We start from the raw sequence: 25,493 nt of genomic DNA, 5'->3' as shown, positions 1-25,493 counted from the left end.
GTAATCACTACATCCATATCAGATTCTGTGCCTGCTCTTGAATGCTAGAAAATACTCCATGAAAAATATACTCCAGATAAAATTCACTAGCCAAGCAAAACATTCAGTCTAGGTTTTGGTTTAACAGTGATGACACTTGAACTGAAGGTGGTAAGGCTTCATTTGAAACCCATACAATAATATATAATGTGCTTTGAGTTATTATTAACGTGCATGGCTCTTGAGTAGTCCTAAATAAACTTCTATTAAATGTTTTGATTTCTCCTGAGAAAATCATATGTAATATGTTGACATAATTAAGTAAATAGTGACATTTGCTTTGGAGAAAAACAGGATAGTAATTCTAATGAAAAATTTTCAGAAAATGTTTTATGGAGATGAAGAATCATCTTTTTTAGGTACATAATTAGTTTATTTTTTTGAAAGAGTGTATGCTTTTTTTTCATGTCTATTTGCTTTTTGATGATCATGATAGGTGCTGTGCAAACAGTGAGCAGGAGGTAGCTGCTTATCCAAAATGAGGATAAGGGAGTACTAAAAAAAATGTAACAGATTGGATGCCACAAATACATGTCTGCTAACCTTTTAGAAGGCTTCAGAAGTCCTTTTGTATACTTTGTGGGAGTTTAATTTTCGTGATTTATAAATTTTTCAGCTGAAGGAAGGTCACATAAACAAATGTCAAGGGAAATAAAAGATCATGTAAAAGCAGTCATAACTGAGAAACTGTAAAAGTGGCAAACAATTTCTAGGACTAGACGAACTTGATATAACAGAACTAGGCTAGGGTCATAGATCAGGCTGGTTCATGTAATCACAAAATAGAATCATAAAGTCACAAGGTTTGTCTTATCTTTGGAAGAACAGAAGGACAATGTATTTTCATTAATATTGGCATGTGTTAGTAGTTAAAATAGACTATAAGGTTCCAACAGTGTGCTCGTAATTCCTTCTTAAATGTATCAAAAGCATACTGTGTGTTTTCCTTATAGTTTTATGTACCAGAAGGATATTATATTATTTTGATGGATTTGCTGTATCACGCAGTTAATACTTTCAGGAAGTTATCTTAAAGTCAGTCATCTGGAATACTTTTTCCTGGAGCAAGTTCTGTCATTTGTATATTTGGATTGGTGTACTTGAACAAAGATTTTTACACTCTTGTTGACATACCTTCTACTTATTAATCGTAGATACTAATGTATACTCAAGCATAGACTGAGGAAAATGTTTCAGTGTGGATGTTTTTCTTGTTGAGACATGGGGATTCTTTTGGGTAGGAAATTTTCTGTGACTCTGGACTTTTATAAAATTAGTGAAGGAAATGAATAGGTATGTCTCTATCAGATTGTGAATAAAGCCATAATAAGCAACTAATATTACAACTATATTCAAGGTATCATGGAACCAAAGGTAATAAAATCACCAGACTTGCAGAGGGGGGGACATGTTTTTTGGGGTGGTTGTAAACCTTGTAAGAAACATGTTTACTTTAGTTTTCCACCAACTTCAGAACATACTAACTGTAGAGTTTGGTTTTGATCTGCATGACTTAGCTGAGAATTCATTGTAATTGGCAGAATTGTTATAAGAATATCTCAGCCTGGAAGTTATTTTAGATTTTCAGGATTATGTGGTGATCTGGCGGTCATCACAATCTTTAGTAAACATTAGAATAGTCAAACTTGTCAAATCCAATTTTTGCAGCTTCTCTGGGCTGTCTCTGCAGTCTTTAACAGCTCCAGCTTCACCATGTGCTCTGTACTACTGCTCTACCTGATAATGAATGTGTACAGTTCTCACTTGTGTATTTCTGCTTTCCACCTATAGGTGCTTCTTCTATAACTCATCTAAAAGAGGTGTCAGTGTTTTCTTGAGTCAAGGCTTGAGGAGAAAAGGTCAGAATCTATCCCCTTTAAAAATTAATCTTTTAATTTGCAGGGAGTACTCCATTACCAAAAAATGCAAATTGTGGGTTTTTATGTTGTTGAAATAGAACTCAACTTCTGTTTTGTATGATATAATATGCACAAATAATGGGGTCCAATAATATTAGCCAGTTGTATTAGCAGCTGTCAGAATGGGCAGCAGCCCACATCCAAAAAGCTCTCAGACACTTGGATTACTGATTTCCACACAGCTGGAAGCAAATTAACGTGTTCTGCAGCAGCTAAAATCAAGGGACTTTTTATGCAAGATGACTCACACCATAAAACACAGGGAGACAATCATAACACTGTTCTTATTCATATCTAAAACAAGGAGAGTACTTTTCACTAGCTAATGGAATATGCACACTATTAATGTGCATATTTGTGTTGTCAAGTGTTGGGCTTAATCTTTTTAACGTTAGCAGCTTTAATCATTAAGCATTTCATTTCTTTGTAGCCTTTTGAGGCTATTACATTCCCTTAAGGAAAAGAATGGACTATCAGCATATGTTCCCAAACTGACATGTGCAAAACTGAGGTGCAAAACAGAGGTGTTCACATGAAACATGTCTGACTGTATTGAGAAGCTCTGTGTAACTTAACAGAAATAAAAAGCTTGTAGGCACATACTAATGAAAAGTAACATGACCTTGAGTAAGATGAGAAGGAAGTAATTGGTTTAAAGTGTGAGAATTAATGCATGGCTGATATGAAATATCAATATGATAGGTTCAATAAGACCAAGTGCCGGGTCCTGTACTTTGGCCACAATAACCCCATGCAATGCTATAGGCTTGGGGCAGAATGGCTTGAAGAATGTGTAGAGGAAAAGGACCTGGGGGTGTTGGTTGATGCTTGGCTTAATATGAGCCGGCAGTGTGCCCAGGTGGCCAAGAAGGCCAACAGCATCCTGGCCTGTATTAGAAATAGTGTAGCCAGCAGGAGCAGGGAGGTGATCATCCCCCTGTACTCAGCTCTGGTACGGCCGCACCTCGAGTACTGTGTTCAGTTTTGGGCCCCTCACTACAAGAAGGACATTGAGGCCCTGGAGCGTGTTCAGAGAAGGGCAACAAAACTGGTGAGGGGTCTGGAGCACAAGTCTTATGAGGAGCGGCTGAGGGAGCTGGGATTGTTTAGTCTGGAGAAGAGGAGGCTCAGAGGAGACCTTATTGCACTCTACCACTTCCTGAAGGGGGGTTGTGGTGAGGAGGGGGTGGGCCTCTTCTCACTGATAAATAACGACAGGACGAGAGGGAATGGCCACAAGTTGCGCCGGGGAAGATTTAGATTAGACCTGAGGAAACATTTTTTCTCTGAAAGAGTGGTCAGGCACTGGAATGGCCTGCCTAGGGAAATGGTTGAGGCACCATCCCTAGCGCTGTTCAAGAAGCGTTTAGATGAGGTGCTAAGGGATTTGATTTAGTAGTTGGGTAGGGATAGTGATAGGAGGACGGTTGGACTAGATGATCTTGTAGGTCCTTTTCAACCTTATGAACCTATGAACCTATGAAATAATGTTACTTCAAAGCAGTGTTTATTCTATGTAATACTTCTGATGAAACCAAATTCCAATCACAGCTGGACTAAATGGATCCAAAGAAAGGCATTGGTGACTAAAATAAAAATAAAACCAGTACTTCTGTCAGAATAAATCTGTACCTGCTATCTTGGAGTTTAATTTTCTTCTTATCAGAAACAGGTCCGCTCCCAGTTCCTTCTCTTTGAAGAAAGCTATTCAAACAAGTTGCTATAAGCTGCAGAAGTGTCTGCAGTGCCAAGCCGTTCATGACCTGATTTTAACCTTCAGAAATTAAAAATGAGAGATGACTGACTGCTTCCCTTTTGCACTTTATGCTTATTTTGTGTTCCCTTAGTATTGGTTTGCTACTAGTGTTAATGTAATGCTGTTCCTAATGCCTGTTTTTACAGTGTGTGGGAAGAGAAAGTTGTTATTTCTTTTGCAACAATGAATTAGTTACAAATTTAAGTGTAGTGTGTTTGTTTTTGCAAGAATATCAATGGAGACTGAATACAATCAGTAGGAAACTGATATTCAAAATGTAGCTTCATGGGTGTTTGTGGTTAGTGCTGTTATTCTCCTATCTCTAGAGATAACTCAAGTGGCTGTTTAGTTATGGTAGGAAGGATAAAATATGTCTTAAACACATACTTGGAGGATGATTGTAAAAGTTTCAGTTTTCAGAGTGTGTGTGTGTATGTGTGTGTCCACATCCTGAGCAGAGCTGTGGTGTGGAAACCATTGGTCTGTTTCTTTTGGGTTTCTGGCACTTCACTTAGAAGATGTTATTATCTGAACATAGCATGTTCCTCCTCAGGAAACCTTAGAGATTTGTCATTCCTACTCAGAGTCCTAGAGAAAGCAAATGCTAATGTTACTTCTCAGCTGCTAGGTGATGAGGTCTAGCACTTAAGCTGGAGGCTGTGATCCGCAGTGGTCACTTACAGGAAATAAGCAATGTTTGTCTAGTGACTTGGCAGCTCCTCTGTACCCAGTGAGTGGAGAAGAGAGCTTTCTGGGGGAAACAGAAAAAAACGCATAATTCTTACTGACTTTATCAATTTCAAAGTTTTTGAGTTCTTCAGATATATGGGAACAGAGTCGAAATCTGTTCTTCAGTGAAAACTGGGAAATGAAGATGTATTGTGGTGCACAAACAGTACTTCAAAATCTTGCTGGTATCTCTGTTAAGATGCAGTGGCTCACTGTAGCCCTCTAGGCCAGTGACAGAGCTGAGAAAGAAGCAAACAGTTGCGGTTTCTTTGAGCTCCTAGCCACTGGAACTAAGCCTCTCTTAACTTTGACTACCTAACTTGGGCAACACAAGCATAGCTCACATGAGGAAATGCAAATTGTTTCATTTTTTAATAGTTAAAAGAAATGCCCCATTCTTACTTAGACTCATTCTGTACCCAGGACAGGATCTGTGTGAGGTACAAATTTGCCCTTACATATCCTCAGAATTAATTTGTCACAGACATATTCTAGGCTGGCCTGTGATACTTGTTTAATTTTTTTAGTCTTCTATGTTTGTATGTACATGAATAACCAGACACTTAAATAGAAATATTCACTTAACTGTAAGTATCACCTATGAAAGCAGTGGTCCTAGGAAGCTGAAATAGTAAAACCTGACCAAATTACTACACACCGAGTTAACCACCTGTTCCATGTGGTTCTATCATTGCTCACCAGAGAGAGAAGATCAATGCCTGCCCCTCTACTCCCCTTCCTGAAGTAGCTGTAGGCCATGATGAGGTCTTCCTTTGGTCTCCTCTGGGCTGAATAAACCAAGGGACTTCAGCTGCTCCTCATGTACCTTCCCCTCTAGATCCTTCACCATCTTTCTAGCTTTCTTTTGGACATTCTATACTACTTTTATGTCCTCTTTTTGTACTGTGGCCCCCAAAACTGTACATACTGAGACAACACCAGCACAGTGTAGAGTGTGTGGAACAATCACTTTCCTTGACTGACTAGGAATGTTGTGCCTTTTGCACTTCAGGTTATGGTTGACCTTCCTGGCTGCCTGAGCTCAGTGTTGAGTCATCACTGTAAACTGGTTACAGAACTCTTCCCCTCCTCCCGCTAGGTTTTGCTTATGTCAGTGACATCACAGCTCTGGGACTGAGCCATGGTTTCTAGCTCTTGCTTGTTCTTCATTGCATGCATTGGTGTAGAATCATTTCAGGTGAGCTCTGTTATACCCAACATCTCACTGAGTAGACTGAAAGATCTCACTGACATACAATCCCTCTGACTGTGGTGTGCTACCCAATAATTTATCACCAGCAGTGTCAATGGATGTCATCTGGGTTATTAGTCTCACTCTAAACCCTGGCCTGCTGCTCCTAAGCTCATCTCTGGGAAGCATGGTTTTTTCACTTTTTCAATTCTAATTTAAAGCCCTCTCAATGAGCCCTGCCAACTTCTGGACTAGAAGATTTTTCCCCCTTTGAGACAGGTGTACCCCATGTATCACTAGCAGGCCTGGTGCTGATTTAACTGCCCCATGATAAAAAAAATAAAATAAAAGAGTAATTCCTTAGATGGCATCGGCCTCTTAACCATGTGTTGATCTGGTGGATTCCCATTCCTGTCATTACTTTTCCCTGCTACTGAATCAAGGCATATGGATGGCAGCAGGTAAAAAGTTAGAACAAGCCCTGTGCCCTGGAGCATCTGCTCTCCTATCAGGATGGATGTAGTCTCTGACTTTAAGCAGATCTGTATGGGGCTAAAGATGGATGAAGAGGAAAGAAAGAGACATGATATGAGTACTAAAAATAGCTAATTGTTTCCATGTTCGGCCAGCAGCTCTAAGAAATGAGGTAGAAAAGCTGGTGTTTTGGGATGGGGGGAAGATTTTGTTTTTATTTTAGAAGCTGCATTCCAATTTGTAGATGTTAATTAAAAATGATCTATTTTCAAAATCAAGAAATGCTTTGCATAAACAAACAAACAAAAAAAGCAGCAGTAAGCTCTTTTTTTAAATGCCTTGAGCAACATGCATAAGGATACAGAGCTTTTTAGTAGTCTGGATTTGGAAGTACTGGCACCATCTATTGGTCTTTTTCAGTGAAATCAATTTATGCCTTGAGTTTAGTTTCTTAAACATTCAGTCATTTCCAGTGGGAAGTACTAGGAATACATTTAATTTACCTGCCTATATTGTATTTCCAGACAGCTGATGGGGTAGGGTGTGGAATTCATATGTTGTTTCTTGGAATGTTCTAGTAAAAAAATAAAATATAAAATTTTTAAAATATAATTTTTTTATAATTTTAATAGTGATTACCTTAACATTTAAAAAAAATCTAAATGAAAAGTGGTTATTCTATAAACAGAGATGGAAATGGAAATAAGAATTCTGAGAAAAGAGGATAAAAGAGTCTTAGAAGAAGAAGAAAGCAGAAAATATAGAAAGTGAGTGTAAGGACTGAAGCAGGATTGACTACCTTTCAAATGGAAATCTAAGCTGAGATTGATAGTTCCTTAGGCAGATAAAGTTGACACAAAAATACTGAGCACTGGGAGTGTATTTAAAGTGATATGAAAAAGTTATGAAATTAGGAATGAAAAGTTGGACAAAGGTGCAGTGAGCTGAATTTGGATTTTTCTTTGCATCTCTGTTGCAGTTGCATACAGCCATGTGAAACAGAGGTGTCCAACACAGGGAGCATCCCTTATCATTCAAGATCTTCCTTGCTTTTTTAATGACAGCTTTTGCAGTCCAATATTATAGAGACAAAAAGAAGAAAAGCAGTCCTACTCAAATCCTAATCAAATAAAAGAACAATTGTCTTTCTGCCTTTCTTATTAAAATATCTGAGAGGGAAGAATGTTCCATATAATGGCAGGACACTTTTATTCTTTTATTATTGCAGCTTAAACACCAGATATCATTTTTCAGTTTGTGAGGTGTTTTAGGGAGCATCAGGGTGCATTCTGCCTAACCTTGACTACTTAAATGTTGCAACTGGAAGAGAGGCCTTGTTTTGTTGGATGCCCTGTAAATGTTTAAAATAATTAGTCCCTGAATTGGAGTAGTTTGTAATATAGGCAGAAGTATGCCCTTAACAGCCTTTAACATCAGTAATTTCACACGAAAGATGGCAGTGGCATAATGATTTCTGAACAAAATTCAGCTACTTTAAATCAAATGCCCTCTGGTCTGCAGTTCAACAGCCATATTAATATTGATACCTTACTGTTTCTCCTCTGGGGTACACAATGAAGTATGCATAAACTTGTTTGGAAGAACCTTTGTGTTGCTGGAAACAAAATGGATCTGTATAAATAACTCTTACAGGCTCTTGCAGGCTTGCTTATATACCCAATTTTGTATATAAAGGTTTCCCCTTCCCACCCCTCTATTTAAACAGAGCTTTATTTAGATACACAGTTCGCTTTTATCTGCAATTTGAAACACCATGTAATTTTCAACATTAAGGTGCTGGATTCTGTGTGCTTAGGTGTAAGATTAGCATCTTTCAAAATTTACGTTGTATCAAATCACTGCTTTGTTTCTCTGAGGATATTGCTCACTGTGTGGTTCGTAATGCTGTTCTCACAGGGAGGTCATTTAGACAGTTGTTCTTAAATATGGTGGTGTGTTTTGTTTTGTTTTTTTTTTTCTATGCCCTTCATCAATTTACACCAAAGGAGAGAAGACAAATGGCACCATCTGAAGATGTAGTAAAACCACTCAAGGCCAGTTACAGAAGTGAAAAGGCTGTGTAAGTGCTACCAAAAGCGTATGCTTCTGCAACCCTGGCTACCCCAACTAGGAGAAATATCTGAGCATTGGCTATGAACACTTCTCTAGACCAGGTAGTGAGATGCTTCATGGGAGACTATAATCACAAGCTTGGGGAAACATTTTTGCTTGAGTTAAGTATCCTTTTGTCTGCAGTAGCCTGTATAGTAGCCTCTATGGCAAATAATTCCTGTTCATACTGCGAAAGAAGATGATGAGATGTTTTTCTGTGTCCAGCAGATATCATGGATCAGTGATCATGTTTCTTGTGCAGCCAAGTGAATAGTAGTGCTTTATCATATTAAATAGATAGCAGTCTGCAAAATAATAATGCAGCATGTTTTCTTATCAGAGGAGAAAACCCAGTTTTCATGACATCCTAAAGGAATCCTCAAGTCCTCCATGCTTTAAAGACAGGTGCTTTAGGTACATCATGATCTGTACAGTTATACCACCAGGATTTGGGTCCCACAGTCCCTGTTTATAAATATCTTTGCCTAGAAATCAGATAGCAGCATTTGCAGGTGTGAGTCATTAGTGCAGGAGACACAATGATGTGTGGAATAAGTATGGCTCACATCCAAACCAGCCCACACACTTTCATCAGCACCTTGAAGTCTGCAGCACAGAAAAAAATGAGTTTTTTTGAGTCAGTCTGCTAGTCTACCCAGTCCTAAAAGTCAAACGTGCGTTAATAGGCAATACAGTGCTTTTCCTCTTGCTCTGTCATTCAGCTGTGCTCTAAGGCAGTTTTGGAAGACAGTAAATTACTGTCTTAGTTATCGGCTGCAATTTCAACTGAATAGATGGACACACCTTCTTCTCCAAAATATCTATTGTTGATTATTTTTATTTCTTTTAATGTGAGAGACAGCGTTCTTTGTCACATTTTTCAGTAACAAAGGCTTTGGACTTAGTGTTATCCTTGCCTGGTAAAAATGAAAATAAAAATAAAAGTATAAACCTGTTTGAATTAGTGGCAAGAAGACATATACAGTGCAAGCTTGGCAAGGTAGTTATTCATTTTCCTTATGAATTTTACTCATACCATTAGACATTTAGGTTGTAGTATTGGTATTGTTGCTACAGTTTTTTTTGGATTTGCAGTATGCAAGTGAATATTTTAACTAAAAAAAGGAACACCGGCCTAATCCACAAAATACGTGATTATTTCTTTTAATCATAATGAAGATAAAGTCATTTTTGGTTTATATTACAAATTATGACCTTGGCAGATTTTTAGAGATGTTTTTGATATCCATGCTGCAGCAGTAAATCAGTAATCTTGGAAGAGCTCACATGGATCTATGCTCTTTCATTGGAATCCAGACTCAGAGGAGAACACAGAAAAAAAGGTACAAAAAACTAAAATGAGGAGTGTGTTTTGGAGCCTTTTTGAAAAAGATGTCAAAGCTGCAATCTCTAAATCAGTGTTTTGGAACTTACTTTTGTAAGTTCTAAAGAATTAGTGAACTACTTGAACTATTACTTTGTTTTATTTTAAAAAGTTTGTGAGCTGATAGTGGAATCAGTTATTATATTATCAGGGAGGTATTGACCTCCCTGATTGCAAAGTTAATGGAGACTATAGGAAAGAAATAGACAAGTTCCAGAAAAGCACTTCTGATAAGATGCTGTTACTAAAGAGTATTCCAGATGTCAGCAGAGAAATGAAAACAGAAGATATTTAATTCAGGAGTATATCTGACTTACCTATAATTGGTTTGGCAACTCATGTGTAATGAGGATTCTGGTCAGTTGAAATTCAAGAAGATTTCAAGTTGGTGTTCTGGTTTGGATTGTTTTAAGCTAGGATTAAAGAGAAATGTGGATTATATTTCACACAAAAGCAAGCCTTTATTCTGAAATTGATGCTTTCAATACTGTAAGTTGAATCACTCTTTATCTTCCTAAGTTGCACATTTCACCATTTGCTGGATAATCTTTTTTTTTTTTTTTCCCTATATGTGTTCTTTTCTTATTTTTGCACTGAAGTAGAGATTTATTAAAATAAATAAATTAAAAAAAAAGCCAAAACAAGACATGTTTAGATCACTTCCTTCTACAACTATCTGTCTAAATATTACCAAAATATTGCATATATTTGTTTTGCTTGTAGTCATTGAAAATATGATTAGTATTCGAAGTTCTATGCAGAGACAATTTCTTTCTTTCCTGTTTATATTGGACATTCTTGTGCATGGGCTAAAGAGCAAAGTGTGAGATTTGGATGTTCTGATAGATGTAGAACAGGTAGAAAAAGCAGAAAAATGTCAAAACGATCAGGCTGTCTAACAGATTACATGGCTTCACAGAAATTCCGTTAATATTTATGTTCAACATCTTCCGACTGGCATCTGTCTGGAAAGGGTGAAATATATTTTAATGTCAGTCAGCCTTCTGTGAAATTGATACTGCCTGAGCTGATGAAAATGTCCCTCAGGCATCAACTACCTTCCTACACCTTTAAAGAGACAAAATTCTGTAAATTATAACCATACAAACCCAAGTTAAAATGTCAGAGGTATTACTGCAGGCTCATTGTGATACAGATAAGAGCAGTACTTGGTTTGTATTCTTTTCTGCTGTTCCCCTAACTGTGCTTATACTGAAGGAAAGTAGATAATATTTGTTACAAATTACAACAAATTTAAGTCATTTTATCTTAAAAATACTTCATAAATATATACTTTGTGATGGTCTTTCATAAGCCCCCTTCATTTAAATGGCTTTTCTTTTTCCTTGTGGTTCAAGAAATTATTTTGTTGCCCCTGACTGATTAGTTACTAACCTTAGACTACAAAGAATTATACTGTCTAGATCTTATAGATATTTTCTTCATCCAACTTTCTGTCACTTTGGATGGGAGCTGTTCTAAAAATCGTTATGAACTTACACATCTCTTTTCATATACAAGCTTAACATGAGAGTTTGTGGGCTGCTTTTTGGAGGCAGAGGTTTGTAGGCTTTATTTCACTACTTCATGTGAAACGTTAACTCTCATAGTACGATAGGTAGAAATTATACTAAATATTGTACGTGTCAAGAAGTTTTTAATTAGGTCTGAAAATGCCTTAATAGAAAGTAATTCAGATTACTGAACTATCACTGTCAAACTGAGATTGTGGTATTGTCAAGTTTGTCCAATTGCATAAGCAATTCTTCTAGTGTAATAGTTTGAATACTTTTACTTTATAGCAAAATGCAAAATTGTTGCATTTCTTAAAAGATAAAAATAAAAAGGACACTGAAAATGCACTGTATTTCTTAAAATTATTTTTCATCTTTTTTCTATAAGAATAGGAGCAGCTTTCTCTGAACAAGTACATGGAGAGCAGTCAAGTGTCACTATGATGAAGTCCCATGACATTCAGTAGCAACAATTAGTCACTATATACACTTAAATTGAAAAAAGTCAAATGTAGAATACCGCTTTCAGATTTCCCAATGATTAGGAGAACCTTAATTAAATAACATAAAATGTCAAAAATACAATGTATTTTAACTTGTTTAGTAGTAATGCTTCTATGTATCCTGAAAGTGCTACAAGGTGAATAAACACAGAAGCATCTCAGCAGGAAGAATGATTGTGTGGTAAAAGTAATAATCAGTTACGCTATTATGTTGACCTTTCTACTATTTCCACTTCATCTTTTTCCATGCGTGTCTGAAGCTTCTGTAGCCTATAAAATAATATAAATGCTTGGGTTGGCACAAAATAATATAAGGGGATATATAATGAAATGTAGTTAATGTTGAATCTCATGTTGTCTTTCAAACTATTACCTATTATTTGGCTCATTTGAGTAAGAAAACTTGCTTCTGATGTTCTCTGTGAAAATGGAAGCAACCCTTTTCATCCCTTTTAGATTAAAGCTCCAAACAATGGGCAGTCAGGGTAGCTAAATTTAATTCCTACCTGCTAAAACTTAACCAAGGAAATCTGGTTGGTTTTTGTATTAGTCTCAGACTTTTGTATTCTTTTTGGGGGTTCAGCAAGGAGGGAGGACTTCTACTTTGAATGCCAGCTTCTATGATAGAGGAACTCAGTGTGGCAAAGGATCAGGCCTCTGCAGTCAGCTCTTCCAGAATTCTCTCTCTTTAAGTCCGGTATGAAAAAAAAACTTACTGTTTGTGTAACTTTTTCTCCAAATCACAAGGCTCCTTTTGAAGCATGTCAGAGAATAGAAACATAGTAATATATCTGTGATGTCAGTGAGGGCTGCTATATATAGATGAACTAAGTTCTTTTTTAGGATAAACTGCACACAGTATGCAACAATAGGATTATGTTTGGCTCACAATTCACTGGAATGCGTGCCTGCACTCTAACACAAGACAATTTAATTTGAAAAAAAGGTGAAAGATGACGTCATTACTCAGTCTTGATGAAAGAAAACAATTTGCAGAAATGATTTTCTGTTTGTACACTCCAATACTTTATGAATCCAATACTTCAAGAAATGTACAAGTATACCTAGTTCTCATTTTTGGTGAGAGTTTGAAGTTCATAACTGAACTGTAAGTAGAATGTGAAAATTACATTTGAAGTGAGTGTATGTGGAATTTACTCTCTTTTTAAAATATCATTTGATTATCTTTATTGGTTATTATGGATAGTTATCTGCCAGAGATCAGACACATGAACCAGTCTGGCAAGGCAAAACAGAAACCTGCAATTGCATTAAAGGAAAAATCAACTTAAAAGTGATATCAGAACTTTTAATCTATGTAGAAGGATTAATAGATCTGAAGGGTTGTTGTTGTTTTTTCTGATAGTATCAGTCTTCACTGCACTTATCTGACAGTGCCAGCATATGAGTCTTATGCAGTGACATTTATAAAGCATTTATAACTGTCTTTGAGCAGGTGGGATTCAGTGATTCAGGTACAGTGGAACCCAGAAGCTTTTCCCTAATTTTTACAAAGCCTATCTTTGTGACCTTCTTCATCCCCGTAGGTAAATCAGTTAATCTTTCTTTGGCTCAGATTTTCTGTCTCCAGAAGAAAAATATGACATGATATTGCTGCTGTAAAACTTCACTACCTGCCTGCCAAGTGCTTTGACATACTGAGATTTAAGGCACTGCAGGAATGCTTGCCAGTGCTCTTGCACAATGGGTGTGGGCTCCCACACCTGGGGACAAGTCTCTGGTGGCTCATCTTCCACCAGCAGAGAGCAGCCGGGTGCTAACAGCCCCTCTTGTGTCTTCAGAAAACAATTTGCAGGTAAAAGGTTCTCTGTAAACCCTGTCAACTTGACTTTTATTGAGGTGATGGTATAATTTGAGAGCATCAAAGATGACTGACATTCAGTTTTTGAAGGACAGGAAGTTAATTGCTGAGTAGATATTGTGGTTCTGAGGACATTTGTGTCTGTCCCATGATGCTGCTCATTCATGTTTTTTCAGATGAAGTAAGAAAATCTGCATAGCACTTCTCTTATAAGGCTTTGCCACAAGGGACAGTGCCCTGGCACCTTTCAAAACCAATGGATGAAAACATTGGAAACAATTGTTGTTTATTTAATGAAATTCTGACTGTGAGGTCACATAGTCATAGTACATACTTTCACCATCCAGATTACGGAGTCCTCCAAGGCCCTTGCAGTGAGGAGTCTTAATGGCTTTCAAGTTTCTCATAATACAGTAGCATATAAGTTCACTGGTTTGATCATATTACATTAGCTTTCCAGTTCACAAGGTATCTTTTTCCTAGCTTTGAAGTTTGGTGTGCCTTTGCCAAGCTCCAAGGCTTAATGCTGTTCACCGGGCATGAGGCTTATAGGTGCTTATGCTGTGACTGCGATGCTCCTTCTGGCAATGCTTTTTTATCTTTGACTGCCGCCCTAAGGTGGCACCCTCATTTTCTGTACATCTAGCTTTAATAGAACCACTCTTCTTCCTTATTTTATCTTCCTCTTGTCCCTGATTTTCCTGTTTGTTGGTACTGAGATTATTACTGGGCATCACTGTTGTAGTATGTATCAAATAGGGGAAAAATTTTGACAAAAATAGAACAATCTCTGAGAATATGAGATCACAAGATTTGATCCTACAATAGTATCCATTTTACATGTGTTTATATTTACCATGGCATCCTAGTCTTTCATGTATCAGTTTTATCTAGAGCAACGGCATTTCACGTAAGATATTCTGTGGAAATTTACAATAAAATGTATTGGTTTTTTCCACTTTATAACAACTACTAAATTCAATGCAATGTTAAAATGTTTAAATATGTCTTATATATTTCTAAGAATAGTTTTAATAGCCCCTGACAATGTTTTTGTGTGTATGACAGAATAATTCAGTATTGCTTGTTTAGATTTTTTAAGCTTCATCTCCTGCTGGTGATGGAAGGTATGAGTAACATTTAGCTGCAGAATAGCTGGGACAAGAAACCTAAAAGTATCAGCCAGAAAAAATGAAATAGGATTAGTAGATGTGTACAGTTCTGACTTTATACACAATCCTACAGGGGTTTTACTGTAAATCAAATTAGATGTGTTCATTTGTTTCCTCAGTTTGAACATCTGAGGTGCCTAACATAAGAGAGAGGAGATGGATTTTGAGCTGTAGAAACTGGTGGGCTGTGAGGAGGGCTGGAAAGGGTCAGAGGTGAGGCTGAACCTGTCTGCACTGTGCTTGTGCCCTCCCCAGCCCCTTGGCTCTGTGTGCAGTAGTCTTCCAGTGCCACGGCTCATGAGAATGGTGACCTACATAGAAGTCAGATTTTAAAACTGCAATAAGTCTGTTCCCGCAGGCAACGTGTGTTGTAATCTGTCTGGTGACGCAAATATCTAATTTGAATGTGTGCCAGTAATTATATGAGGCAGTCAAGCACAGAGATAGTGCTGAAGAAATGCTCCTGTGCTCCTTTTCAGGATGTTTATGTCCACCAATTCCACATTTTGATGGTCAGCTTTACAGGACAGAGATGGTGCCATCTGTTTGTGAGCACTAGGGCATTCTTATGGTACTGCATAAATAGCCACATGCAAATAAAAATTTTGAAGGAAAAAAAAAAAAAGCCAGAGGCAAAATTGATTCAGGAGTAGGTTCACAGATGTGAGCATGAGCATATGAGCTGAGCTGAGTTTGCATGCCCATAATTCATGGGATGTCTCTACCAAACCAAGGTTTGGTCCATGATTGGAATGGGAAAATAATTTTGAAAAACATTTCTGGGAGCTGAAAACCCAGGTGATGATCAGGTTTTTGTCTGAGGCATGGGTAGCCAGATGCTGCACAGTTGGCAGAAGGCAACGGAGTTTGACTGAGCACTTGTGCTTAACCATTTTGCAGTCAATTTTAATTACACATTTTCAGAATTCGGTAAAGTATTTCATTCACTGTACCTATTTTTAACACTTCAAAAATGTTTCAAAGGGAAGCTGACTTCCCTGGCTTGCTGTTAATATATTCATAAAACATTTCCAACTTTAATGTAAAAATATTTACTTACAGGGATATTTTTCTCTTTCTAGGTAGCCTTTATTTCCTTGCTTCCCCCTCAGCCTCACTAAATAAGCTGTATAAACAGAAGTGCCTCCTCCAACACCTGAAGATGAAAGTTGAACCAGATAAGTGTACACCGAGTTTAACCTGTAGTTTGTGCCAGGTTGAGGACTCAGCCTTACTGAAAGGTTTCTCATCTCCACCTGATATCCAAATTGCTACCTTTTGTGACCACAGATAGAGCGATGCTTGGAGCATGTTGATATTCCTGAGTTAGATTGTATCCATCAAATAGTTATGGCACTGGGTGCTCTCTGACAACGCTTAGTTGGAGGCAAAGCAGCCTGTGAGGAAGGCAGGGTAAAAGCCATTGCATTTCACTGAAGCTGAATTCAGAGCTGCCTTCCAAGCAGCAGCAGGAAGCTAGCATTTTTACCTCTGCAGCGTGCTACCATTGCAGCACTGGCTGTTTTTCATGATTAGCAAATAAATTTCTGGATAGCCGGTCTGCATCTGTGCAGCTTTCTTCTATCATTACTATCATTAAAAATAAAAAGATACAATGAGATCTGCAAATTACATTTCATACTGTTTTGTGGTTGATATAGAGCTTGTACACATTGAGAGTTGAATACCAAGGTCAGGAAACTAAAGGCTTTTTGTACCTTTTCATGAACAGAAAATTTCAAAACTTTATTACTGATAACACAACCAATTATAGAAAATAACCTTATTTCAAACTTTGAAAGTAGCAGGGAGATTGTCTTAGGCAGCAGAAAGCGGATTTGTCTGTTCAGTAAGGCACCATCTTCCCCAGGCTGTTTGGTGAAGGATAAGTTGGTGTGCTCTGAGCCCTGGCATTGTCAGAAGGAGCTTGGATTGGTCCTGCCTGTTTCTCATCATAATAAGGTTTTGTCATTTATGAAGTTACTATGATACTCAAGACCAGATCACCAGAGGAACTCCTTATTTTAGCAGATAAGAGAACCATTGTCAAGTATTTTATTAACTTGTATTCTGTTATATCTTAGCATCAGTGAAAAGACAGATGAAAGGCTAATTAGTGCTATATCCCAAGGCATTAGGATACCAGTCCCAATACTGACAATTGTGAAGCCAGATATATAATTTTTTGTCATTAAAATTGTGATTATGAACAGAGAAACTGTGTGGAAGACTGTATTCTGAAATTCTGAGGGAGAATTCTGAGTAAGCTTTGCCTGTTTCAGAACTAATGCGACAGAGAAAAAAATAAAAATTAAAAATAAAAATAAAAAAATGAAACAAGCAAACATTTTCAGCCTTCTTGTCCTGGATGTTAATACAGTGGAATTTTGTAATGCTTTGTACTTCCAAATATCAAGCTATTGCTTCAATAGTTATTTGCTAGTTTATAGGTTTAACTTTTAGCATATCAGTTGAACAGTTCTGGAGATTTGTCAGGATACTAATGCCATGAGAATATATCTTTCTGCAGGAAGGAAAAAGTAACAGTGGTCAGGGCAGCCACTTGATCTCACCATTTTATTTTTCTGGAAAAGATGCATCACCTTTGAACCTTGGCTAAAAAAAGGTTACTGGTTGCATAGTAGAATATTGCAGCTTCCAGCGCTATCTTGTTTGTTCCCTTGCTATTTGTGTTTTTGTACTCCTGGTATAAGATATACTATAACAAACTAATCAAATTTAGAAATGAAGTGGATGAGAGATTGAATTAATATTTATTGTTCTACCTTCTTTCTGTAGAGAATTTCTTGCCCTGATAAAATATTAAATGCTTTGTGAATGAATGCAAATTCTTAGCTTGTGTAAGTCATTGTGAACTTTTGAGGTAGCTGTAGCTGCTGAGGGTTCTGTTCTTGTTGGACTGTCAAGAATGAAAAAATGTGTCAGGTTACCTGCCCCCTTTATGCCCAAGTAACTCACAATATAATGTTGTTAATCTGCAGTTATCTGAATGTATTCTATTTGGCACCAGAACAAATAGCTGTCTCTTCCAGCATCTCAGTAGGTTCATTAGATTAGCTGTTATTCAGGCTGAACATTATTTTATTAAAATATACTATTGTAAATTTACTGATTTGTTTGTTAATATGCTGCAAGGTACTGTGATGAGTCATTACAGCTAATCTTATTTGCCAGATTAAATGAATAAGATATATCTGGTGAAGTTATATTCCTGATGTCTTCATATTCTGCCTATTTGCTTTCTTAGCAATTTGCTTTGTGTAATAAATCTGTGGGCTCTTTTCCTCTTATTAGTTCTAATTAAAAATGGAAGGAAATTTCCTTTCAGGTACATGGCATTTTCCTTCCATAATATATATATTTGGATGTGAGGGCGATCTGGCTGCGACATCTGTCACCCCATTGATTGCCAGGGTTGATTCGGCTGATCTGGCTGGCTAGGCGGGTGTCCCCTTCCTCCCTCACCGCTCCATGTGCGTCCCTCCCGAAGCTGCGCGCTCGGTCGAAGAGGACGACCTTCCCCGATAGAGACGGTACCGTTCATCGGTCAAGGGTATACGGTAGCTGCGCTCCCCTGCTAGAACCTCCAAACAAGCTCAAGGTTTGGACTAGATGATCTTGTAGGTCCTTTCCAACCTTATGAACTTATATATTTTCATCTCCTTTAGGCAAGGGGAAATAATTCTATGTCTTTTGAAAGTGTATGTGAACTGTTTTTCCATAAATCCCACACACATTTTGTGTATTAATGTGATTGAAACATGAAACATACTCCACTTTAGTCTGAGTGTCAGTGATACTTTTTCAAGTTTCAGCATCATGTAGGCTTTACTGTATAATAAAACAATTTGGTAAAACCTTTGCAGAGCTTGTGTTGCCTGGCCTGTCCAGTGCTACAGGAAAAATTGCAGACAGGGAAAAAGAAAACAGCTCCTTCTTGACGAGATCTTCTCTCAGAAGCATATTGAAATGACTATCTGTGTACATTGCTGTGACCTGATGCATAACAGTGTATCTGTGACCAGGAATAATCTCTTTTCTATACAATTTGGACCTCTACTGTATTTATTTGCTGTTATGAAACGTCAATACTACATTACCAAAGCACATGGACTGTGTTTTTATGTTATTATAAGTAAAATGCTTCTATTTAAGGAGCCATGGCAATAATCTGCAGGAATGGAAATAGAATTACAGTGCATTGCTGTTCTGTAATTCAATGTTAGAGCACCAAAAGGTCTCTAATAGCATGCCTGTAACTTCAAGGGAGGAAGAAAAGGTGTTACGTGCCATTTCCTCTGCTTTTTCTATTTCATCTGTTCTTTCTGTGCGCTCTCTTCAGAGGGAAAATTCTTATAGAGAATCTGGCATGACAACTACAGCTCATTACAGTGTGTGGCTCAGGCAGAGAGGAGTCCAGTATTGTTACTTAATTTGTTTGGATTATCAACAGCTGTAACATCAGTGGACTGGAGATGCTTGTAAAGACTTACTTTCTCTTGAAACATTGCAAAATAAACGAGAAAGTTTTATTCAGCCTTGAGTACTTAAAGTCAAAATGTGATAACTGTTTTATACTCCAGTCTGTGATTTTGAATGAAAAAAAAATCTAATTTAAAATTCAGTTACCATTAGAAATGTCTTCATTTGGAACAGTATTACAATCTGCCAAAGATTCTTTAGGCAGCAGTTCAGAAAGTAAGAAGGAGGAAAAACAGTAGGCTTTTGCCTTGACATGTGATCTCGTAATAAACAGTGATGATTGATTTTCCTGTTGTTACAGGGTGGCTACTCTCTATCTGAGAGTTAATTTTATTTTTTTATATTTTTTCTTAGTTGCTAACATTTTTTTTCCTTCTACTGATTCTATTTAATAGCTTTTGTTTGGTCCCAGATTTAGTTGTGCTAAACCTTACACAATTAGACTGAGGGATGAAAACGATGACACAAGTTAGTAGCTTTCCAAAATCTTGTCGTTTCGAGAATCAGCATTTCATAGATGTTGCTTTCTATATAGAAATCGGAATTTGAGTTCTGGAAAGTGGTGTTCTTCAGTATTGTATTTTGTATTGTATTTTCATTTTGCTAAAACTTCTCCTATGCTTTCTAGCACCATGACATCACATTGTATTTGTGTAAGAGGTTCCTGTGAGTAGGTAATTAGTTCTAACTTTTACTTCTTTTTATTAAATAATAGAATGTATTGAGTCTCACTATGATATGTATTAATTATGGCAGATTTTTCTCAGTTAAAAATTTTCTGATCTCTATCTCTTCCTTGGACATCTTTTACTTGGCTGTGGTATTGAGTATTATTACAAGAAAATATAGTCAGGTTTTTGCTTTATTATGTAAGTAAAATCTAAGTTGCAATAGGCAAAATTATCTCAGAAGAGGTCTTATTATAAAAAATGAGCCCTCCAGTGACTGTGTTTCAAAAATTTCATGTCTTGTACTCTTTCCTGCAGACCTGTTGTGATTACCAGTTTAATTACTGCCTTTCCTCAAAGATAAGGGTTTGTCTAATCTGAAGCATATAATTCTCCTTTAGAGGAAACCATGGTGGAGGAAGACTAAAGTGTTTGCAAATTAGCATTATAGGTGTCTGTAGGATAAAGTCTGCAGTACGAAGGAAGATGAAGTAGAACAGAAATTGCTGCAGAGTTTTAGTTCTTCTGAGTGATTACAGCTCCTGGTTGTTGGTTTTTTGGTTGTTTTGTTTTTGTTACTGTTGTTGTCTTTTTTTTCCCCTTAAATAGTCTTAATAGTCTACTTCTCTAAGTTAGCAATAACTTCCTAATTAAATGAAGCTTCAAAGACAAATGCCAGTTTTTCAATGCCAAAATTTCTCATGGGAGAGTACAGCTTGCAGTGGATCTCTCAGCTGACAAAGATTAGTGAAAAGAAAGGTTAGTTGCTGTGACATTATTATTTTGATAATTGGAAAGGATTGTCTGCTTACAAATGTCATTCATTTATGTATTTGATAACAAAAAAGGAGGAGGTCATACATATGACATGTGAAGATGATGTTGGCGCTACAGAAATGATAATAGGTTTAAAACTCACTGATATGCCTTCCCTTGTTTATGAAATCATTTCAGTGCTTGTCTCATCAACCATTTTGCTGAAAGGCATCAAGGCCTATTGACGTCCTCTGTCTGCCCTTCCATATATTCTGCTGATCACCCAACGATCTTTTCTTTCACATCACTTCAGGTATACAGAGGGGCTTACAGTAAGCACAGAGTACTCCGACTCCCATTGGCTTGTCAAATGTTAAGGCCATTCAGCAACTATAAAATCTACTTCCTACAATTTGAGCTGCTCTGCACTGACTGCTATAACCTTGTTATCTGTATGTGTCTTTAAAATGATAATATTATTAGACTTTGATGCATCAACATCCTTGTGAAAAGTGCCAATCCTATAGGTATTCAGGCATTTTAGTAGAATAGTGCCACACAGAGACAGTCTAAAGTATGGTCAGCTTGCATATCAAAGTATTTCACAGTCCGTCCTGTCCAGTCTTTCTTAATGTATGATCATGCATTAAGGCCCAACATTGTCCTCTTAGAGAATTAAATAGACATGAATTTTCTTGCAGACCTAAACCTTGCAATTTTGGTTTTCATTCAATTCAACTTAATTTGCTTTTCAATCTCTCTTCTCTGGAATTTTCTTGAGTGTATCTTGAACCTCCTTCCCCGCACTGAAAATTCAGTCAGATCTATGACTAAGAGTTTGGGGATGGATGCAGTGTGTTACACTCATCTGGTATTCTGCAAAATCTGTGTCCTCTAAAAATCAGCAGGAATGTGACTCAAGATTGCTGTTCTCAGTTTTTACTTTAGATATTAGAACAAAAGCAGTCCAGAAAAATAAGAAAAATACTTTTGTGGGAGAAGCTGCAGTGTCTACATGTTTTTATGTGGCCTTCAGAAGACAGTTTCTTCACTCAGAAATCTGCAGCTTTTCAGTCAGGCCATAGAGGGACCTATGAACTTAAGTGCATTCTTCTTTCCTTTCAAATTGATCTTTGTCTCGTCCTTTTTCTGTGCCTTGTCTGCGATGATTTTGCTTGTATTTAGTTTTCTACTAAAAAATTAGTGGGTGGCCTGAGATTTTCCTAGGAGATACCACTTAAGTTTATGTCCCTTTGTTAATAACATGATTACTTAACTGCAGTAGTTTTTAATGACTGGGCATTTCTTTTGGCACTAGGTGATGCAGATGTACCTCCCATTCTGTGGGATCGCCATATCCAATGCCCAGCTATTTGCAGCTTCAAGGAAGGAATATGACAGAAGCAGGGTGAGTAACAAAATGTAAGTATGTAACTCCAAAAGTAATGCCTCCTATTTATTTCTGTGGGAACTACATCAGATGCAAAGAGCACAGTAGCACTTTCGGATAGAGCAAATTATCAGATCCAAAATACTTTTTTAACATAGGCACCACCATTAGCTTGGCATTCTTGACAATGATGAGAATGTGCCTGCATGCCATGCTCAAAAATCTTGTCTTTCATGTTGCTGCCACTACTGCTGAAACACACAACCCATCACCTCAGTGTGTTCACATCCATTGTTTGGTCTCCATAAACATTCAGCAAGTGTCAATGGATGTCAGTGGATGCCATTTTTTCAGCAAGGAGGAATTCAGTGACAAACTTTTTCTTCACATGCAATTCCATTTCAGGCACCATTATGGCAGACCGCATCCCTTCTGACATCTGTCACAGCAGCAAGGTGTAGTGGAATACCACCACTGTCCACGTCTGATGTTGTGGACCATCATAACAAAATAGGAGGCAGTGCTTTTTGAGTAGTCCTTGTATGTTGGACCAGTATCAAATCTTCATATTTTGTTATTTCAGATTCCAGCTATGCATACAGGTTTGCTAAGCGGACTGTTTTAACTACATTTTATTTCCAAAAACACATTTCCAGCAGATAGAGAACTTTATAAGACAGCAAGCAGGGAACGTGGGAGGAAAAGCTCTTGGTGGTATCTGTTGTTTCCTGATGTCAGTTTCTTGTTTTGGAGTACAGAGACTATTGTGCTGGTGACACAGTGCAGTAGAAAGTTACACTGGCAGTGATTCAAACTCTTGCAAAACTACAAAAATACTCTGTCATGCTGGATTTGTGATAGTCAGTTTATGTGTAATTAATTTAGATACATCTTCGTAAAAGTAAGCAAGCAAAGGCTTGTATGAAAAAGATTTTGACAGCATGTGTCTGCATAGATATGTTACTCACATAACTCAGGGCTGCTGATGACATGCATTAGTTGGGATAGAAGGCTCCAAGGAAGTGAGAGTAACTCATGCCATTTGCTTTTTGGAGAGGCCTTTATTTTTTGATTTGGAAGGTTTTTCCTGTTTTTTTTTTTTTTTTTTTGCACTGAATCTTCAGTTGAAATGCCATCTGTACTGTGAAACAAATCTTTCTTCACGAAGCTGAGGAAACTATAGCGAGGATTGGTCCTTGTATTGAGTACTAACATTTTCATTACTCGGATTTTAGTACTTTTTGTGTATGGAAGCTAGTGATTTCCACTAATCCGAAAACTAAGAATAGCCCATTCTAATAATGTGGAGATGCAAGAATGAAACTGTTATTAATTATTATTTATTAAATATTTGAGCTTGTCTTTTGTCCGCATCTAACTAATGGCTACTATATTTTGGGTATGGGGATATGGAGAAGGTTGGAAAAAAAATTCTGCCACTGTTTGTGGTGGTGGTGTTTTTCTTTATTTGATGTTGAAACAAAATCTTTTGACCAGTTAGAGATTTCAAATTTGCCACATGTTCCCATCCTGCTGAGAACAGTGACAGACTTTTGAGGAAGCACCATTTAATCTTCTGAAAGACAGTTCTGAGTATAGAGATGTGTACTTATTTTTTTTCCAGATACTCTACTGACTACACACCACTGAGTCTGTTGTCATAAAGAACTTTATGTGAATGAAAATTTCAATGTATCACTAGTACTAAAATCAAGACCACAGAGATTGACTTCTTGCAATGCTCCATATATTTACGTATTCTGCAACCAGTACAAGAGTTCTCTATATATATTCCTCCTTGTATACAGGCTTTACTGGAAGTAGTGAATGACCTCTTTGAAGAACAGACAGACTTAGAGAAAATTGTCAAGAAAATTATGCATCGGGCCCAGACTCTACTTAAGTGTGAACGGTGTTCAGTATTACTTCTGGAAGATATTGAATCCCCAGTAAGTATATCTGCGCCTTCTGATCAAGGGTAAATATATGAGTAGTGTAGCAGATTTATTTTTTTTTCCCCACTGTGGAGAAGCTGTTTCATATGGTATATAAGCACTGGATAGCAAGAAGTCTTTCAGCATATAATTCTTCTATGCAAGTTAGATACAGGCTGTACCTTTATCCAGTACCACTTGTTTGAAGGGAAACTGTACTTTTACAATTCCTTCTGTTCATTTAAAGGCATTTAATGTGAGGCCTGTAAGTTGCTGAAGAATCTATCAGTGTTGTGACCCAGCAGCTTAGCTGTTGTTTGGAGTTGCACGTATGATGAAATTAGATCTTACTGTAGGGCAGCTAGGACAGCATGCACTTCTTTGATTTACTTAACAAATCTAGTCCCTAGTTTTTATTATCATTTATTTGGCTGCCTTCTTTCTTTCATGGCATAGCCACTAGAAGGAAGGAAAAATCCTGTCTGTAGCTTTGTTTACATTTAGCTGGAACTTATGACCTTGCAGATGTTTTCAGCCTAATACCTTATCAAGGAGGTGGTGATTGCAAGCAATTTAAAAACTATTCTTGTGGTAGAAGGAAGCTTTCGCATTGGGCAGGTGAAGTGAAAGCATTACTTTTAACATCACTGAATTGCTCTGTCCATTTGATCAGGAAATAACTATTTCATTGCAGAGCTCTTAAGTTGAGAATGTAGAGGTAAGTTGTATGAAACTAGCTGTCAGAAGTTGGATTTCATGCATCGTTTTGGCATGAATTTTTGCCAGGATGCTTTAAATACCCCTGTTTATAGGGTATGAGAGTATCTTTTAGGAATGTAAATCTTGTTATGATTGTTGTAATCAGGACTAAAATAAGTAGCTACTTTAATACTGGCGTTTACATTCAGTATTTTGAGCACAATCTATCTTCCTTTCTACTGATTAAAGCAGTAGTTGAAGCATTCTAAATGGAAATATGGAAAGCTGAGGTATTCATACAAGCATAAAAAGAACAAGCCCTTGTTTTTTTCTAAATAATCATAAAACTTAGGTTAATTCAGAATAGGAGAATAACATCTTAATGGTCATTTATATATGTTTTTTACAAATGACAAAGCATTTTCCCAATTTTCTTTATTTGAAGGGGTTAACCTCAATATCAGAATGGATCTCCACAGACTAACAGTGCTAAACCATGTCTAAAATATCTCCATATACCATGTAAAAAAACATTTACAATACAGCACTGAAATAGAAGATGGATGTTCTTTAGCATCCAAAACCATTATCTGTGTTCTGTGTTGCATCACCTACTCTTACAATGCTTTGTGAGCTGTTGACACATAAGTTCAAGGAGAAGAGGTTACAATTACTGCAAAAGCATATTTCCATTTGCTTTCCCATTAAAAAAAATAAAAAAGTTTGGGTAAAGCTCTGTTGTTTATGTTCTGAAGACCTTTGAAGGGAAGCATACTGTTGTAGAGAAGATTTCTATTCTTTGTAGTTCATTAAGCTATAATTTGATTTGATATTTTTTGTGTTATGAATGATGCATAGTGTCTTTTTACATTAATTCTCCACTGAGAAAATACAGATTTAATTTTTTCTAATAGATTCATTGTAGAA

At 37.0% G+C, this 25,493-nt stretch overlaps 1 protein-coding gene across 1 annotated transcript in view; it reads left to right on the top strand.

The window, feature by feature from the left end:
- The window catches only part of PDE11A (phosphodiesterase 11A), a 117,791-nt gene that overhangs the window by 29,903 nt on the left and 62,395 nt on the right, over window positions 1–25,493 (top strand). The window contains exons 3-4 of the mRNA XM_065750598.1: window positions 21,862–21,951; window positions 23,742–23,882. Coding sequence (XP_065606670.1) covers window positions 21,862–21,951; window positions 23,742–23,882 — 231 coding nt within the window. The remainder of the gene's footprint in view (window positions 1–21,861; window positions 21,952–23,741; window positions 23,883–25,493) is intronic.

Source organism: Cyrtonyx montezumae, unplaced genomic scaffold, assembly GCF_038088225.1.
Source record: "Cyrtonyx montezumae isolate F1298 unplaced genomic scaffold, pur_monq_1.0 scaffold_7, whole genome shotgun sequence".
Lineage (NCBI taxonomy): Eukaryota > Metazoa > Chordata > Aves > Galliformes > Odontophoridae > Cyrtonyx > Cyrtonyx montezumae.
This window is presented reverse-complemented; position numbering and strand designations above follow the sequence as displayed.